We start from the raw sequence: 20856 nt of genomic DNA, 5'->3' as shown, positions 1-20856 counted from the left end.
TATGTATAGCTCTGAAATATGCAACAAAGTCTAGAAGATTTAGGATTTGTGCTTAGAAGTGTTTGCAAAAGTATTTTTATACCCCTAAGCAGAATCCAAAGAATTTTTCTTAAGGTAATTTGCAGATTTTTGAGGTGGGATGAAAAAGAAAGGGGTAACTGGGTACATATGTTTTGAAAGTATAAGAAGATGACAGATTTTAATAAATTCCATACAGAGTACTCTTTCAAAAATATTGGGTGAGCAAATGGGTGAAACCTGATGTGGGATACAGGATCTGAATTGCCTAGACATATTAAAACCTTGGTGAGTTTAATTCTGGTGACTGCCAAAAAAGCAATTACTAGAAAATTGAAATCAAACTCTAAACCAACTGTATTTGAAGTAGTGAAATTGTAACAGAAATAAATAACTGGAAGTTGGATCTTTAGAAAGCGGTAGGAGTAAATTACATAGAAAATGGAAATTGTGAGGACAATACATGCAAAATAACATTTTGGAGGAGGAATGAGGTTTAGGGGAAGGTAGGAATTGATCAATTTATGTAATGTCGGATTGATGATAATTGTATGAAAGAATACATGTGATGCATAATGTTTGCAACTGTGAACATGTTAAAGTTTTCTTTATATAAAAGTATGTTTGCCTATGTCTTTAGTGATAATTCAAAAAAGGTGTTTTAAAATATTATTTTACTACATAATTCAGCCATTTTATAAACTACAGTCACCAGTGATCCTTTAAAGGTGTGTAAATTGATTGCATGGATTTTAATTAATGTGAAAAGACATCACCACTTGCTAAATAATCAGTTATGCATCTTTTTGCACTTGCATTTTGGTAAATGTTTCTATGGATTACCTGCTTCACTCCTACTCATAGATAGGAGGAAAAGCAGACTTAAAAAGCGTTAAATACTTCTGTACTCAAATTATTAAGTTTGTCCTTGTTTCATATTGTAACACTGTATGTTATGCCAATTTACAGTTACAGGACAAGACTGCATATAATAACCATTTGATTCTCTTAGTATACATATTATCAGGCAAGTGGAGTTACTTCTAATAGCATCCCAAGCTTATTTGGAAGCATAGTAGACAGTGTAGAAGTCTAGCAAAATGCAATTCATTTTCTGTAAATGCTAAAAGCTAGATTTTTTATCCTTATTCTTATCTACCCTGTCCCATATCTTCTAGAATGATTACTTGACCAATAATTTTTTATATTATCCTGTGCTATTATGTGTACTTGGCCACATAAACTCTACCGTACTGTTCTCAACTTGTTATGAAAATTCACTTTACCACTCACTTACTATTATGAAATACTATGGGTCTAAACTTTGTTTATCTAAACACTCATTCTTATCTACCTTTGAATAATTTCTCATATCGCTGTATTACCTGTATCATGATTATAATATTTGATTGTCAACGTTTTTGTTTTCTCACTATTGTGAGCTCAAATAGTCATTGACTTTTCTCATTATTGTATACTAAAATTATTCATTGTACTGTGTATTTGTGTATGTTACTTTCTGTCTGTATCTTGTGGAGCTTTCCTTCCCAGGCCTCAACTGAAAAGGGGTTATCCACCAGATCGGACTTTCCCGGTCAACAGAAGCAATAACTAAATAAATAAATAAACATTTTTAATATGGTGAACTAGATTAGATGGCAACTATTGTTAACAAATGCAACTGTTTTCAAGTTAGCATGCACAGAATTCAGACCGAGCATCACAGTCTGATGGAAGTCAGTGATTCTGGTCACCAATATGCTGATGTAAGTCATGATTGACATGAATAATGGCACGTCATTACTAATTTCTCTGTGAATTATTGAACATAAGTGGATCTTATGTTCTTCCAGTGCAGTATTAGAGTATTTTTGTCCTTATTTTTAGTGCTACACAATTCCGTTGGATTCAGAGGGAAGGCGGTGAAGAAAAGCAGAGCTGGGGAATCGATCACGTTTACATTGGTGAGGCCTGTCCTAAGTTCTGCAGTGGCCATGGTTATTGTACAACTGGAGCTGTCTGCATTTGTGATGAAGGATTTCAAGGTACTTATTCCCTACTCTGAGTTGAATTTTTTAAATATTGTGTTGTGATCGGTAAATTATTTCCCTCAAAATCAATGACAGTTGTTCATGAATGTGCTGCATGTGTCCACTTGTGAAACTATATTTTACAGTATTTTTGTGTACTTAACTCTAATGACATGTTTTACATTCTATGACCTATTTTCTTGAGGTAGCTTTACTTGTCAGCAAAAGTAAGACAGCTCAAAATTAGATTACTTACACTTTTAAGAAACTGGCATGTATTTTCACAGTCAGTTCTTAGCATCAGTGTATATTTATTTATTTTTGTTTATATTTTTGTTACTTGGGTAGAATGCTGAACATAGAATGATCAGTTGCAGGCTCAGCCTTGGTTACAATCACATTGTTACAACAACAACTCATCATTAGAACAATAATAGAATAGAAATGTAATAAATAATGCGCTAGGCATGGATACCCAAAAAAAGTAAAACTTGTATTGATACATTTTGAAGTACAATGGCAAATTGATGTAGTAACAGATAACAACAGGTTCCACTGAGTTGTTACTGAGATCCCAACAACATACTTATGGAGGAAAAACAGTATACACAAAGTGCCGAATATGTACATACTAATTAAGGCAAAGATTTAAATGCTACACTATACAGTGGAAGGTTAGGCTGAAAGAGAGAGGTGTTAACTCACATGGTATTGCTTTATTAATTAAGTAACTAATGTCCCCAGTATCCTGGCATTTGCATTTCTATTGATCAATTAGTACCTGAATTCTGGCCTGAACGTGGAGTAGCTACTGGTGTAGGTGAGGTCATAAGGGAGAGATTGCCACAGCTTAGGTATTAGTACAGATAACCTATGAGCTGCACATTACAGTTTAGTAGCAGGGGTATGGAATAAAGGGTCACCAATGGATTAACTTCTCATGTTGTAGGAAAGGGGGGCTACAATGAGTTTCATAGTGAAAGGAGACAAGGTGACTCAATGGATTAGTTTGAAAAGCAGGAAGCTAAGCTGTAGGTTAGCTCTGGCTTTAATCGTTGTCTAAAATGTGGCAGTGGTGTTCATGCTGGTGTGAATTGGTTATGAAATAGGAAATTTTACTTGATAAGATCTGCAAGGTATGTAATGGTGTTTTTCACCAAAGATATAATATGTATGGTAAGATACGATAACATTTCATAGGTTCATAGGTAAGTACTAGGCTAATGGCCCTGGAACCAGTACAAGCCTAGCCCAAGAATATTCCCAGGCATTGTGCTGCCGGACATTAGTTCCTTGTGTCTTTATCGAGTAAGGCTGTTGAAGTGATCCCTGGGATGAATTTCCTATTATCCATCCACTCGGCAAGATTTTTCTTGAAGAGGGCTAGTGAGGTGCTCTGCTTGACATAAATGGGGAGTTTATTCCAGAGTATCGGAAGTCTCTGGGTTAGGAACCTGTCCCTCCAGCAGGTTCTGTTTATTATGGTGATGAGGTTGAGGTCTTTGGTGCGTGTGGTGCAGAGACTTTTTCAGATGAAGCATGTCTAGCAACACTGGGTCAGACATATCTTTGTATTTCAAGCAGAGATCACCACTAAGTAGGTGATATGAGATGGAGTAAAGCTGGAGTTCTTTGAGTCTTTCTGTATAGGGCATGTGTTTGAGTTCTAGGATCCTCTTTGTGAGGAATTTTTGTAGCCTCTTCAGTTGTTGTAGGTGTCTAGTGAGGTACATGCCAAATGGGGCATTGTACTCTATAATGGGTCTAATGAGGGATGAGTAGAGAGGGATTATGACTTCTTTCTTTCTGGATGAGAAACCTTTTGTAATGAGGTGTGCCATGTAGAAGGACTTTCTAATGACAGTGGTAACATGGTTGTTGAAGGAGAGGTTGCTATATACCTGTGTCCCTAAAACTCTTATCACACCTTCGGAGTTAAATGGGGTACCGTCGATGTGGTAGTTCATGGGCACCGATGAATGAATGATGATGCACTTTTTAGCATTGAGCTTAAGGCCATGGTTCTGGCACCAGTCATTGGTCTCTGTGAGGCCTTTTTGTAGGATGTCTACATCAGCTTGAGAATAAATAATAGCTCCCAGTTTGCAGTCATCCATGAATTTGGTTAACCAGAGTCCCTTTGTGTTGGCTTGAACTTCAGAGAAGTAGATGCCAAATAGGGGAGACCCAGAACAGATCCCTGTGGGACTCCACTTGTAACTGCCCGGTAGTCAGATTTGGAGTCTACTACTTTCAGAGTATGGGTTGTGTTTGCGAGCCAGTTGGCAACCCATCTTATGATGTAGGGGTTAATGCCTAGGTTAGTGAGTCTATCAATTATCCCTGAGTGAGAGATGGTGTTGAAGGCCTTGGCTAGATCAAGGTAGGTTGTATGGACTACCTTGCCTTCATCCACCACTCTGGTGACAGAATCGAAGAAGTCTGTCAAGTTGAGCAGACATGATCTGCCCTTCACAAACCCAAACTGCATGGGGTCCAGGATTTGAAGGTTCCTTATATCCCTATTTATAAGGTCCATAATGATGTGCTCTATAACCTCACAGATCAGGCTCATCCGGCTGATGGGGCAGTAGTTACCAGGGTCAGTAGTCGCTCCCCCTTTGTGGAGTGGAATGACTGTAGTGGTGCGCCATTCAGTGGGAACCAAGTCTGAAGTGAGGCTGTGATTGAACAGGGCACTCAGGTGTGGTGCCAGTTCCCTTTGTAATTCATGTAGAACACAGCCACATATATTATCAGGTCTCATGGAAGCTGTATTTTTGGCTTTGGACAGTGCGGTTTCTACATGTGCAGCCATGAAATTAGGGATTTGGCATTCCTCAGGTATTGGGATGGACCCTTTAGGGGTGAAGGGGGGGGTTAAAGTTTGCACTAAACCTGCTGGCCAAGATATTGGCACTTTCAGTTGGTTCAGTATAAGTGGTGCCGTTGTGCAGTAGCTCAGAGCACATCTGCGTATTGTTATGCAGATTCTTGACATAACTAAAGAATGCCTAGTGGTTATCTTTAGTATCTGTAGCAATTTTGTTTTTGCAACTAGCTTTGGAGGATTTGATGAGGGATCTCAGTTTTTTGCTGAGATTTACAAGGAAATTTTTCCAGTCTTGGGACTTTACCCTTTTCTACAACAGTTTTTTTCCTCTCCTTTGATTGCATTTGGTCTGTGGGGTTTCATATTTCACTAAAGTAAGTATTGTAAAGGCATGGGATGATAGCACAATGCTACAAGAACTGACACACTTCAGATAATCCTGTTATTGACATATAGTTATTATCTGCAACTCTGCAGTGGACAGTACTAAAACAGAATCAGAGAAGTCCACCACTGTGGGTTCATAGGTAAGTAGCAGATCAGCTGCAATTGGGGGCCTAGCCAGTTTTCTTTTTTGTGCTCCAATTAACCTTTCCCATTTGGTTCGAGATTGTCCGTACTTATCCCGTTGTCAATAATTGTAATATTACCCCTAATGAGAATAACTGGGGTCATACCATATTTAATTTGAGGGGACCCATGTATGCGATAAAGCATTTAGGAACTGCCTTTGTCCATTAGTAGTACAGGGGGCAGTCACTGGGTAAATTTTCTGTTTCCGATCCATAGATGTAAGTTGTGCTTAAATATGGACAGGAATGAAGTTTGTTTACTGTAGATGGGGAGTCTGTTCCAGATTTTGTTCCATGATATTTGTTTGGATAGAGCTGGCAAGCATGTATTTTGACCTTATTCCAAGGTTAGGTGTACAGCCAGCATAAGTGTACTTTATTAATTGATGTAAGTCATCAGATCACTTTTGCTGAGCTGTATCAGGTAAAATATTGCCAATTGATGCAGTCTTTTATATATATAAAATAAAACTTAGAGTTTGCTAAATGGACTGTGTTTTTGACTGCAATATTTTATAATTAATTTTGTAGTTGCCTGGTTCAAGGATTCCTACAAGAAGTACGAGGTGCTGACAGCAAACTCAATGTTATAAACTCATTGAAATATACATCAAATGAGCCTGTGTATTAGACTGCAAAGGAACAATAACTCTTTTCATGGGACAAGTTGCTCTGCTGTTCAAAGGCCCCATATCTCCCTAATCAAATGTATGAACTCCCTTGTCACACAACCATGGGAAGACAGAAGAACCCTGCAAAGGTGAAAAAGTACTAGTGTACTTTGGTTTTGCAATGCAACATAAATATAAAAACATTCAGGCAGTAAGGGACTGTTTAATTCAGGGAGATTGCATTTGTTGAATATTAGATTTCCTGGCTGCTCAGCTGGCAGACCTATTCAGATAAGACTGCACTGCAGCTAAATGATGAGTTCCTATTGCTATTGGTGGGTTCCCTGGCATATTATAGGTAATGCTGAGGCCAGTGTTGGAGAAGAAACGGTGTGTTTTATTCAGTCTATTTACTCTCCCAAGATGTAGATGTGTTACAGTGCTGAGTAGAGTGAATGCAGCCTCATGCTTCAGTGCCTGCTCCATCTGCTGTGCTCTGTAATTGTTTGTTCGCCTGCCTGGCTACTTTCATTTAAAACATTAATGAGGGCAACTCAATAGTAATATGCTGATCACTTATATCCAGATGAATAGAACCAATGTCTGACTAATTTATATATTTATTGACATTTGATTACTAGGAAAGTTCGACTGGGTAGAAGCCCATTTTCAGCATGGGTCCAGGGAGAAAAGTTCCAAAAGGTTAGGTGTTCAGCCACCATAAGTACACTTTATTAATTGATATAAATCATCACATCACTTTTGCAGAGCTGTATCAGGTAAAATATAGCCAATTGATGCATTCTTTTATATATAAGAAATGAAACTTGGAGTTTGCTAAATGAACTGTGTTTTTGACTGTAATATTTTACATTTATATAATTAGTTCATCCAACTGTCTTCTTCCCAGTGCAAATCTTCCAGTGCTCAGATTGCCTCTTCTTTGTTCAAATGTTCCCATCTGTTACACACCATCTTTCTATAACCTGCTTATACTTCAGGTGTCATTTAATTACTACTACTTCAGTCAAAAACATCTATAGCATGTCTCACATATACCTTAGAATTGTTATTTTTTGGGGGGGTGGGGGGTTCTGGCTCCTTCCAAAATAATGAGGCCAAAGTTAACTGTACTTGTTGTGCTCATTTTCTTCCTCCCATCTTTCTAAACTTCTTCCAGATTTATTATATAGCTTATTTCAGCTTTTATCCTACTATTCTTATACTATTTCATCTCTTTGCAGTCTTCTCAATCCTCCTGAGAAATGAAAGCAAAACCTTTTCCTTCCTTTAACCACATTATTTCCTTGAATAAAAAATTGTTCCTAAATAAAGAAAAATGGTTTCAGTGGTTGCACTATCCATAACCCACCCACTTCCACAAGATGATATTGAATGTTTCTTCTATCTGGATTTAATGTGCTTCTCCATAGCTTTCTTATATAATAATCCTTTAAAATCTCACTTTCTATTTTTCAGTCAGTGGAACCACTTCCCCAACATTCACAAGCATCAATATGAATATTTTGTAAACATAAAAAAAAAACTTTTATTTTTATTTACCTTTCCACATATTCACCTGCTTTTCTGCTATTTTTATCTTTCTTTATCAGTTCACCTCACTATTCCATGGTTTCAAAACATCAAACCAAAAATATTTTAGCTCTGCTATTAAAGCAATTAGCACCAAAAGAATACCTTACCTTATTTCTATTACACTGACCGTCTTGGGTTAATTTGTATTTACTTCCTTCTTTCAGACCTCTCACATACTTATTTTACCTTTTATCCTTCACCAAAGTAGGGTTACTACCCCCCACATCTCTTTTGCTTCTAAATATTCTTGTCTCAACTTCCTTACAAGCATATTTATATAACCTGTATATGATAACAGACAAGTAGATTGCCTTGTGTAATACTTTAATTTAATCTTTATCTACAGACTTTAGCAGTGTCTCTTTGTTTCTTCCCATTAAGCAGTTCTTTAACCGGTCTACACTTTTTATTTGTTTGACTTCATTTTCAAGGGAAGAGCACCGATGCAGTTGGTATGTTTTCAGGCCATGTATGTGAATGTTTGACATAAATAGAAGTAATTCAGTACAATAATTATTCACCATTTTAACTTTTGAAGTAAGAGGGTTTTCACAAAGCAGTATAGTCACTCAGTGCAATCATAAAGTTGAAGAATTAAACCTGATAGCATGTTCCTAGCTTAGGGATTTGTTTTTTTACACATGCATCATGAAAGCTTGGAAATTTATAGTATGATGTAATACTTAAAATACTGTTTTGTAGAAACTGTATACAACGGATATAAAACAGAATTTTAAAAGAAAAATGGAAATTAAAGATATGGGATGGATTTAAGGGAAGGGATACTGTAGCACAACTGTACAGTATATTTCTGCCATGCATTTTAAAGACAAAGATTAGACAGTAGTTGGACTAGTGAAGCAAGTGTACTTTGCATCTTTTAAAAAATATTCTTAAATTTTGATCTGAATTTGTTGTACAACTGATTTGTTTTTTAGGGTAGAGGGAAGAGATTCCTAAAGTTTTGGGGCAGTGCAAGATAAGCCAGGGTCTGTAATATTTAGTTCTGTGTTAGATATTTGGAATGAGGTCCTAGGAGGGTAGCTGATCTAAGCTGATAGTTTGAGGAGCATGGTATTATGCAGCCACCTAGGTAGGGGAAAGATATCAGATGTGACTATTTGTAAACAATAGAATCTAGTAGTAAATGAGATCTCTGTTTTCCAGGCAAACATTTTTCTTTTACAAGGGTAAGGCGGCAGAAATGTTTGCTTGTAAAGTTGAAAGGTTCTTTGACATTGCAGTGATGACAAGGAAGGTATACTCCAGTTATGCTGGAAGAACATCCTTATCAACTGCAGATCTGCTTTCTGGTGAAAAAAAAGTGCAAAATCTTTGCAGATCAGAAGAGTGGTTTGATAACTTTGGTCCTTGTTATATTAACGTGATGCTGAAAATCTAAATATTCATCAAGCCAAGCACATAAGTACTGGAAGTGGCTTGTAATATGTAAACAGTTCATTCTTAATAATGTCAGCATTTCATCACAATACCTAATGATTCACATCCTTGAATAATTTTTTCTGATTCAAAGATAATGCATAACCATCCACTTTTGTTCCCCTGCTTTGCTTTAAAACATACTTCTGAAGACACACAGTGATTTTATAATATTCCAACACATTTCACAGATACAGGACTGTGAGCCCAGGCACCATGTCAGCTGACTATTGTTTATTAGTTTATTATGCTCATAACAAACATATATTTCATGTTTATCAGACATGTAGTCCTCATATTTATTAACAATAACTCACCTTTAGCAAATAATGATGCTTTCAAAAACTCATCAGCACTGTTTCCTCTCAAAACATTTGCAGAAACATGCATTGTTTCTTTCTTGATCCTTTTTCAAATGCTGTCACACACCTCATACGATAAACTATTCAGCTTGTTTTAGCCTTCCCTTTCTTAACCATACTCACTTGTGCATCTTCAGCTTCATAACAGCCCTATCTTCTCCCGTATTTCTGCCCCCTTTCCCTTTAACTCTTCCTTTTCATCTTGAAATCATTTCTGTAAGCACCTTGTCTTTCACAATTTCCTGTGTTACACCTCCCTATTCATCATATGATATAACATTTATTTACTTTCTCTTCCTAATATTATATTCCAGTAAAGGACTCACTTCAGTTTTTACGTGTACCTATACCATTACAGACATACCTCTCAACCTGGAAACATCAAAAATCTGGACAAAGACCCATGAAAAGTAGGTACAACTGGCCACAAATCTGGACTCTGATTAACATAAAATCTACATACAGAATTATGTAACCCCACCCACCCGGTGGAATTGTGGGGTACCAACCATCAGAAATATTCTCCAATTTGTTTCAAGTCCTGTGAACATAATATACTTAGCTGTATTTATGGAAAACAGACACTGATCATGAATATTCACTACCAATCATTCATAACAATCATACTAGTGCATCATTTGTTTTGCTATCTCCTTCTGCCACTAGGTGGCAGCACCTACACACATTAAAAACTCATACAACTTTCATCTCCCGAAGGTTTTTTCCCAAAGCATATAGATATTTCTACTCCTACTCCCCAGTTTTATAACAGTTAAATTCCCATCCCCTCCTTGCTAAAATTAAAATCTACATTCAAAGTTGTCTATACTACTGTCCCTTAAAATTTCAGTTGTAAACCTTCTTGATTTAATTTATTAAACTGTAGTTACTGATACATTTTTCTGCGCTACTCACTTCTTTTTTCTCACCCAGGAAGCCAGAATAACCCTCACTCATGCCTACCTTCTTCCCTGCCTAACATATTGCTCACAAATCCTTAATAACCTTAACTCCTCTCTCCTCACTAGACTTGAGGCTACATACCACAAAGTAGCGAGATTTGCAACTCAACTATTCTATAGATCTCACCACTGTTTCTCTCTAAGATATTTAAACTGGCTTGAGTTGCCCCCACCTGCTCCTTCTCTCCCAGCTTCAAACCATACACGCAATGCTCTACCAACCATCTTTCTGTCCAGCCTTACACACCATCATCTCTCACTATACTCCTTCAAGAAGCCACCGCAGCTCTTCCCAAGACCTCTTACAAATCTATAAGCCAAAATCTAAAGCAGGGTGTAGCCTATACAGCTACTGCACCTCTATCGAATGGAACAAACTTCCCCTCGAAATTCAAACATTCACACATCCCAAAAAATGTAAACGAACTCTAAAAGAATATTTCAACAGGAAATGGATCTGCCAATGCTCAAACCTACCTTGAAAACCCTCTACTTCTCTCCACTAATAAATAGCTTTCCCCTCTCTCTTAAACTTTTATTGCATCCTGTTTGATTTAATTGTAAAATTAACATTCTACTCCTATAGGTTCATAGGTTCATAGCTTCATACTAGACTATCTGCCCTAGGGCATTTATAAGCCTAGCCAGAATGTGTTTGGCTTTTGCCACCCATTTTAAATTTATTTTGCTATGCCCTTTTTCGAGGTTAGTATACTGTGCCTCTATATAACAGTGACACAGAAGTGATACCCGGGGTAATCCTACGATCTCCCATCCACTCATCAAGATTCCTCTTGAAGAGAGTCAATGAGGGACTCTGCCTAACCTGGACTGGGATTTTATTCCAGAGTGAAGGGAGCCTCTGGGTTATGAATCTGTCCCTCCAGCATGTCCTATTTATTTCAGTGCTGAGGTTCAAGTCTCTTGAGCGCGTAGCTCGATGGGATTTGGATTTTCTGAGGTGCAGCATGTCCATTAATTCCGGGTTGGACATGGCTTTATACGCCAGACACAGATCGCCTCTGAACAGGCGGTATGCCACTGAGTAGAGCTGGAGTTTCTTTAACCGGGCAGCATATGGCATCTGTTTGAGCCCTTTGATCCTCTTGGTGAGGTACTTTTGGGGTCTTTCCAGTTGCTGCAGGTGTCTGGTAAGGTACATCCCAAAAGGGGCATTGTACTCAATTATGGGCCTGATGACGGATGAGTAAAGAGGCACGATGACCTCCCCTGATCTAGATGTGAATCCCTTCATGATTAGGTGGGCTATATAAAATGTTTTTCTAACCACTTTGGCCACGTGGTTGTTAAATGAGGGATTGCTATCAACTTGGGTCCCCAGGTCCCTAATTACTTCTTCTGTACTTAATGGATTACCACCTATGTGGTAATTTGTGGGCACTTTGTTTTTGCCAAAGGGGATGACTATACACTTTTTGGCATTTAGCTTGAGGCCATGGCTCTAGCACCGGTTGTCTGTTTCTACGAGGCCCTTTTGGAGGATGCTTGTGTTGGCTGGAGAGTCGATTATGGCACCCAGTTTGCAGTCATCTGCGAACTTGGTCAGCCACAGTCCTTCCATGTTGGCCTGTAACTCCGAGAAATATATACCGAACAAGAGAGGTCCCAGGACTGAGCCTTGTGGGACACCACCTGTAACTGGTTTGGAGTCTGACATGGCTCCAGCAATTCTAACCATGTGGGTTCTGTCCTTGAGCCAGTTTGCAATCCATCTAGTGACATAGGGGTTTATATTTAAGCTGGTGAGCTTATCTATGATGCCCGAGTGGGGTATTGTATCGAAGGCTTTTGCGAGGTTCAAAAGGCTTAGAATGAGTTACACCAAGCAGTAATAAATACAACCTTTTGTGGTTCGGTCCAAGTTTTGGGGCTGAAAAGCATGGTATGAGGTATAACCTGGTAGTGCTGGGGTGCTCTCGGGAGCCCTGAACCAGATTTCTGTTACTGCACAGATATCAATGTTCTCCATGCTAAGGAGAGTTTCGAAACGTGCATCTTGAGGTTTAGACTTCTGGCGTTGAGTAGCATTATTCTTAGTTTCTTATCCCTTGTGATACCTATGGAGGTGGGTTTGTCTTTTGAGCCTTGCCTAAAAAAGGCACTATGGGGTTAGCAAGAGCCTTTGCCAATATCCGAAAGCCCAGGGGTGACAGGTGCAAGCCGTCCCTAGCGAACCATCGTGGCTTGTCGAGCATATCATCCCAAGCTGACAGGCATTGGATCCCCTTTGAATGACACCAGTACTTAAGCCAATTGTTGAAATTGATCATCTTGTCTTCATATTGTGGCATCATTCTTGGTGAGGGTAAGATGCTACTCAAGGTCAGGGTCATACCGGCCTGGGCTACATGCTCAGAGAGCTCCTTTATGTCTCTTTTCATGTAATCCAGGGAGGTACGTCTCAGGTCATTCACACCAGCATGGACAGTGAATGAGTCATATTTGTACTTGCCTTGGAGTGACCTGAGTGCTTGTGTTATGTGGCGGATCCTAGCGCCCAACAGGCTGCTCACCGTGACCCTCTCCTTGTTCAGCATGGTGAGCGGGACGTCAGTGTGCCTGATGATAGAGTCACCTATTACAAGTGTATCAGGTGTGTTGTTTAGTCTTAAGGGCTGTGACTGTTCGGCACACTGGCTTTGTGAGATATGTGTTGCACGTGTTTTGTTTTGGGGTAGCGGTTGCTTGGGTGTCTGCTTTGGAGGTCTCTGCTGCTTAGGTAGATCTTTATTTAGAGCCTCCGAGTATGTTTTTGTGTGATTGTGTGTTTGGTTTGCTGTCGTGGTAGGTCTATGTGAGACTGGAATTGTAGTGAGTGTGGTTTCCTTCTCCTCCTGACTGGTTATGCCAGTACTGACTTGAGAGAGCTTAGCCTCCAGTTTGGCTATATGGTTGCATCTCTCACATGTGTTGGAATTTGTTGGGAGGAGGAGAGGGTTGTCTGTGTACATGAGGCAGTTGTAACATTGCCTCAAGATTCACCAGCTGGACTGGAGAGGAGATTGACAACTGACCTTTGGACATGCTAGAATAATATTGGGAATTCTTTAATAATTGAAAACAAGGGCCAGTGGGAAGTGAGGGTGTAGTGCTTTTAATTTTTAGTGCTGACTTATATAATTGCTTTAGTGAGCAAGTGCCAGGTAACTTAAGTGCAATGTGTTACAGGTAACTTAAATGCAAAAATGACAAACAATAACTTTCTTTCAAGTGAAACAAGGAAATAAGTACAGTAAGCAATGCAGATATCACTAGTGATCCACATAAGCTGAGAAGCCAGATTAGGTGGAATTAGTGTTCCAGGGAAATAACAAGCAAACAAACAACAAGCATATAAACAAAGCTAGATTCAGCAGGCCTGGATCTAGTCTATGCTACAGCAAACAAGGTGTACCAATTTCAGTAAAATAGAGTTCAAATATTCAGGCACTATAAACCTTTAACCAGAAATTCCCAGCTCAGAAGGGCAGAGTCCAGCCTCTTCTCCCACAAGAGTGCAGACCACAAACCTTCTTAATGTAAAATAACTGGGCTGAAGCCCAAGTGCTTAAACCAGAACTAATACACTTTAAGAATAACAGACACTGGGCTCTCAATCAGCAGTTCCCAACTTAGAAGGATGAAAGCTACCTGTCCTGCCACCACAGTGCATGCCATAAACCTTCCTAATGTAAAACAACTGGTCTGAAGCCCAAGTGCTTAATCCAAAAGACTTAGAATGATAGCTACACTTTAATCAAGTTACTACCAAGCAGTAATAAATACAACTGAATACTTTAGAGAATGCCTGGATTAGTGCTCAAGTTACACAAACGAAGCTAGATCCAGCAGGCCCAAATCCAGTCTATGCCACAGCAAACAAGGCACACCAACTTCAGTAAGAAGCAGTTCAGATATGCATGCACTATAAGCCTTTAACCAGAAATTCCCAGCTCAGAAGGGCAGAGTCCAGCCTCTCCTCCCACAAGAGTGCAGACCACGAACCCTCTTAATGTAAAATAACTGGTCTGAAAGCCCAAGTGCTTAAACCAGAATTAATACACTTTGAGAATAACAGACACTGAGCCCTCAATCAGCAGTTCCCAACCTAGAAGGATGTAAGCTACCTGTTCTGCCACTACAGTGCAGACCACAAACCCTCTCAGTGCAAAACAACTGGTCCGAAGCCCAAGTGTTTAAACCAAAAGGCTTAGAATGAGTTACACCAAGCAGTAATAAATACAATTGAGTACTTTTAAGATGATGCAAAAGTAAAATAAAGTAGGTAGAAACACAAGTACAGTAAAAGCAGATGAATTTTTTTTCTGAACAAGTGCTGAGATCAAAGAAACAGATTTGAGTGCTGAAACTAGAAAACTGGCTAGTTATAAGAAAAAAAAAACTAAGCTAGAAGGCTTCCCTCCAACACAGAAGGGCTTGGAGGCTCAGAAGCCTACAAATAGTCTATACCACTTAAGAGGAAAGGCAGGAAACGAGCTTAATTTTTTTTCTGTTTCCCAGATGCTCTCTTTGTACACCGTAGGAGTGCCTGAAATCAGAATATGATCTCCCTGCACTCAGTTGAGTGAGCAAATGAGATGGGCCCAGAAGGAGTATCCAAACACAATTTTACAAGAGGGGCAGGCAGTTTCAAGGCCACTAAGATTAACACCAAAACAAAAACAGGGAGGGTGGGTAGGACTAACTGAAGAGCAGAGTCAAAACTTCCAGTTCAGTTAATATTCCTGCAACACAGTTAAATCAGTTTAAATACTGTATTTTTTAAAAAAAAGTGCAGATAAAGGTATTTAAATTCTCTTATACGTCCAGTTGAATACATGTAGTTCTTAGCTGGCCAAAGTTGAGTTTTTAAGCAGAAAATATTTCACACTGTACCACTTAAATAGGCTAGGACAGGAAATCAAAGAATGTGGCTACCCCCACACCTGTAATTACTAGCAAATAACAAAATTCAGCAAACACTGACTAACTTCCAGTTCAGTTAATATTCCTGCAACACAGTTAAAATCAATTTAAATACTGTATTTTTTGAAAAAAGTGCAGATAAAGGTACTTAAATTCTCTTATACATCCAGTTGAATATAGCTAGTTCTTAGCTGGCCAAAGCTGATGTTTTAAGCAAAAAATATTTCACACTGTACCACTTTAATAGGCAAGGACATGAAATCAAAGAATGTGGCTACCCCCACACCTGTAATTACTAGCAAATAACAAAATTCAGCAAACACTGACTAACTTCCAGTTCAGTTAATATTCCTGCAACACAGTTAAAATCAATTTAAATACTGTATTTTTTGAAAAAAAAGTGCAGATAAAGGTACTTAAATTCTCTTATACATCCAGTTGAATACAGCAAGTTCTTAGCAGGCCAAAGCTGAGGTTTTTAAGCAGAAAATATTTCACACTGTACCACTTAAATAGGCAAGGACAGGAAATCAAAGAATGTGGCTACCCCACACCTGTAATTACTAGCAAATAACAAAATTCAGCAAACACTGACTAACTTCCAGTTCAGTTAATATTCCTGCAACACAGTTAAAATCAATTTAAATACTGTATTTTTTGAAAAAAAAGTGCAGATAAAGGTACTTAAATTCTCTTATACGTCCAGTTGAATACAGCAAGTTCTTAGCCGGCCAAAGCTGAGGTTTTAAGCAGAAAATATTTCACACTGTACCACTTAAATAGGCAAGGACAGGAAATCAAAGAATGTGGCTACCCCACACCTGTAATTACTAGCAAATAACAAAATTCAGCAAACACTGACTAACTTCCAGTTCAGTTAATATTCCTGCAACACAGTTAAAATCAATTTAAATACTGTATTTTTTGAAAAAAAAGTGCAGATAAAGGTACTTAAATTCTCTTATACGTCCAGTTGAATACAGCAAGTTCTTAGCCGGCCAAAGCTGAGGTTTTAAGCAGAAAATATTTCACACTGTACCACTTAAATAGGCAAGGACAGGAAATCAAAGAATGTGGCTACCCCCACACCAGTAATTACTAGCAAATAACAAAATTCAGCAAACACTGACTAACTTCCAGTTCAGTTAATATTCCTGCAACACAGTTAAAATCAATTTAAATACTGTATTTTTTGAAAAAAAGTGCAGATAAAGGTACTTAAATTCTCTTATATGTCCAGTTGAATACAGCAAGTTCTTAGCCGGCCAAAGCTGAGGTTTTTAAGCAGAAAATATTTCACACTGTACCACTTAAATAGGCAAGGACAGGAAATCAAAGATTGTGGCTACCCCCACACCTGTAATTACTAGCAAATAACAAAATTCAGCAAACACTGAGTAACTTCCAGTTCAGTTAATATTCCAGTTCAGTTAATATTCCTGCAACACAGTTAAAATCAATTTAAATACTGTATTTTTGAAAAACAAAAGTGCAGATAAAGGTACTTAAATTCTCTTATACATCCAGTTGAATACAGCTAGTTCTTAGCCGGCCAAAGCTGAGGTTTTTAAGCAGAAAATATTTCACACTGTACCACTTAAATAGGCAAGGACAGGAAATCAAAGAATGTGGCTACCCCTACACCTGTAATTACTAGCAAATAACAAAATTCAGCAAACACTGACTAACTTCCAGTTCAGTTAATATTCCTGCAACACAGTTAAAATCAATTTAAATACTGTATTTTTGAAAAAAAAGTGCAGATAAAGGTACTTAAATTCTCTTATACGTCCAGTTGAATACAGCAAGTTCTTAGCCGGCCAAAGCTGAGGTTTTAAGCAGAAAATATTTCACACTGTACCACTTAAATAGGCAAGGACAGGAAATCAAAGAATGTGGCTACCCCACACCTGTAATTACTAGCAAATAACAAAATTCAGCAAACACTGACTAACTTCCAGTTCAGTTAATATTCCTGCAACACAGTTAAAATCAATTTAAATACTGTATTTTTTGAAAAAAAAAGTGCAGATAAAGGTACTTAAATTCTCTTATACGTCCAGTTGAATACAGCAAGTTCTTAGCCGGCCAAAGCTGAGGTTTTAAGCAGAAAATATTTCACACTGTACCACTTAAATAGGCAAGGACAGGAAATCAAAGATTGTGGCTACCCCCACACCTGTAATTACTAGCAAATAACAAAATTCAGCAAACACTGACTAACTTCCAGTTCAGTTAATATTCCTGCAACACAGTTAAAATCAATTTAAATACTGTATTTTTTGAAAAAAAGTGCAGATAAAGGTACTTAAATTCTCTTATACGTCCAGTTGAATACAGCAAGTTCTTAGCCGGCCAAAGCTGAGGATTTAAGCAGAAAATATTTTACACTGTACCACTTAAATAGGCAAGGAAAGGAAATCAAAGAATGTGGCTACCCCACACAAGTAATTACTAGCAAATAACAAAATTCAGCAAACACTGACTAACTTCCAGTTCAGTTAATATTCCTGCAACACAGTTAAAATCAATTTAAATACTGTATTTTTTGAAAAAAAAAGTGCAGATAAAGGTACTTAAATTCTCTTATACGTCCAGTTGAATACAGCAAGTTCTTAGCCGGCAAAAGCTGAGGTTTTAAGCAGAAAATATTTCACACTGTACCACTTAAATAGGCAAGGACAGGAAATCAAAGAATGTGGCTACCCCCACACCTGTAATTACTAGCAAATAACAAAATTCAGCAAACACTGACTAACTTCCAGTTCAGTTAATATTCCTGCAACACAGTTAAAATCAATTTAAATACTGTATTTTTTGAAAAAAAAGTGCAGATAAAGGTACTTAAATTCTCTTATACATCCAGTTGAATACAGCAAGTTCTTAGCTGGCCAAAGCTGAGGTTTTGAGACAGAAAATATTTCACACTGTACCACTTAAATAGGCAAGGACAGGAAATCAAAGAATGTGGCTACCCCCACACCTGTAATTACTAGCAAATAACAAAATTCAGCAAACACTGACTAACTTCCAGTTCAGTTAATATTCCTGCAACACAGTTAAAATCAATTTAAATACTGTATTTTTTGAAAAAAAGTGCAGATAAAGGTACTTAAATTCTCTTATACGTCCAGTTGAATACAGCAAGTTCTTAGCCGGCCAAAGCTGAGGATTTTAAGCAGAAAATATTTCACACTGTACCACTTAAATAGGCAAGGACAGGAAATCAAAGAATGTGGCTACCCCCACACCTGTAATTACTAGCAAATAACAAAATTCAGCAAACACTGACTAACTTCCAGTTCAGTTAATATTCCTGCAACACAGTTAAAATCAATTTAAATACTGTATTTTTTGAAAAAAAGTGCAGATAAAGGTACTTAAATTCTCTTATATGTCCAGTTGAATACAGCAAGTTCTTAGCCGGCCAAAGCTGAGGTTTTAAGCAGAAAATATTTCACACTGTACCACTTAAATAGGCAAGGACAGGAAATCAAAGAATGTGGCTACCCCCACACCTGTAATTACTAGCAAATAACAAAATTCAGCAAACACTGACTAACTTCCAGTTCTTCCAGTTCAGTTAATATTCCTGCAACACAGTTAAAATCAATTTAAATACTGTATTTTTTGAAAAACAACAGTGCAGATAAAGGTACTTAAATTCTCTTATACATCCAGTTGAATACAGCTAGTTCTTAGCCGGCCAAAGCTGAGGTTTTTAAGCAGAAAATATTTCACACTGTACCACTTAAATAGGCAAGGACAGGAAATCAAAGAATGTGGCTACCCCTACACCTGTAATTACTAGCAAATAACAAAATTCAGCAAACACTGACTAACTTCCAGTTCAGTTAATATTCCTGCAACACAGTTAAAATCAATTTAAATACTGTATTTTTTGAAAAACAACAGTGCAGATAAAGTACTTAAATTCTCTTATACGTCCAGTTGAATACAGCTAGTTCTTAGCCGGCCAAAGCTGAGGTTTTTAAGCAGAAAATATTTCACACTATACCACTTAAATAGGCAAGGACAGGAAATCAAAGAATGTGGCTACCCCTACACCTGTAATTACTAGCAAATAACAAAATTCAGCAAACACTGACTAACTTCCAGTTCAGTTAATATTCCTGCAACACAGTTAAAATCAATTTAAATACTGTATTTTTTGAAAAAAAAGTGCAGATAAAGGTACTAAAATTCTCTTATACGTCCAGTTGAATACAGCTAGTTCTTAGCCGGCCAAAGCTGAGGTTTTAAGCAGAAAATATTTCACACTGTACCACTTAAATAGGCAAGGACAGGAAATCAAAGAATGTGGCTACCCCACACCTGTAATTACTAGCAAATAACAAAATTCAGCAAACACTGACTAACTTCCAGTTCAGTTAATATTCCTGCAACACAGTTAAAATCAATTTAAATACTGTATTTTTTGAAAAAAAGTGCAGATAAAGGTACTTAAATTCTCTTATACGTCCAGTTGAATACAGCAAGTTCTTAGCCGGCCAAAGCTGAGGTTTTTAAGCAGAAAATATTTCACACTGTACCACTTAAATAGGCAAGGACAGGAAATCAAAGAATGTGGCTACCCCCACACCTGTAATTACTAGCAAATAACAAAATTCAGCAAACACTGACTAACTTCCAGTTCAGTTAATATTCCTGCAACACAGTTAAAATCAATTTAAATACTGTATTTTTTGAAAAAAGAAGTGCAGATAAAGGTACTTAAATTCTCTTATACGTCCAGTTGAATACAGCAAGTTCTTAGCCGGCCAAAGCTGAGGTTTTTAAGCAGAAAATATTTCACACTGTACCACTTAAATAGGCAAGGACAGGAAATCAAAGAATGTGGCTACCCCCACACCTGTAATTACTAGAAAATAACAAAATTCAGCAAACACTGACTAACTTCCAGTTCAGTTAATATTCCTGCAGCGCAGTTAAAATCAATTTAAATACTGTATTTTTTAAAAAAAAGTGCAGATAAAGGTACTTAAATTCGGTTATACATCCAGTTGAATACAGCAAGTTCTTAGCTGGTCAAAGCTGAGGTTTTGAGACAGAAAATATTTCACACTGTACCACTTAAATAGGCAAGGACAGGAAATCAAAGAATGTGGCTACCCCCACACCTGTAATTACTAGCAAATAACAAAATTCAGCAAACACTGACTAACTTCCAGTTCAGTTAATATTCCTGCAACACAGTTAAAATCAATTTAAATACTGTATTTTTTTGAAAAAAAAGTGCAGATAAAGGTACTTAAATTCTCTTATACGTCCAGTTGAATACAGCAAGTTCTTAGCCGCCAAAGCTGAGGATTTTAAGCAGAAAATATTTCACACTGTACCACTTAAATAGGCAAGGACATGAAATCAAAGAATGTGGCTACCCCCACACCTGTAATTACTAGCAAATAACAAAATTCAGCAAACACTGACTAACTTCCAGTTCAGTTAATATTCCTGCAACACAGTTAAAATCAATTTAAATACT

General features: G+C 37.7%; 1 protein-coding gene across 4 annotated transcripts in view; it reads left to right on the top strand.

Annotated features, from left to right (window-relative positions):
* The window catches only part of RELN (reelin), a 3085913-nt gene that overhangs the window by 2934157 nt on the left and 130900 nt on the right, over positions 1-20856 (top strand). For all 4 annotated transcript variants that reach the window (XM_044088524.1, XM_044088525.1, XM_044088522.1 and 1 more), the window contains exon 60: positions 1906-2063. In XM_044088524.1, the coding sequence (XP_043944459.1) occupies positions 1906-2063 (158 nt within the window). The remainder of the gene's footprint in view (positions 1-1905; positions 2064-20856) is intronic.

The sequence above is a fragment of the Protopterus annectens genome, chromosome 11.part0, assembly GCF_019279795.1.
Source record: "Protopterus annectens isolate FY-2018-M chromosome 11.part0, PAN1.0, whole genome shotgun sequence".
NCBI classification, from domain to species: domain Eukaryota; kingdom Metazoa; phylum Chordata; order Ceratodontiformes; family Protopteridae; genus Protopterus; species Protopterus annectens.
The sequence above is the reverse complement of the archived record's forward strand: the minus strand, read 5'-3'. Positions and strand labels throughout refer to the sequence as shown.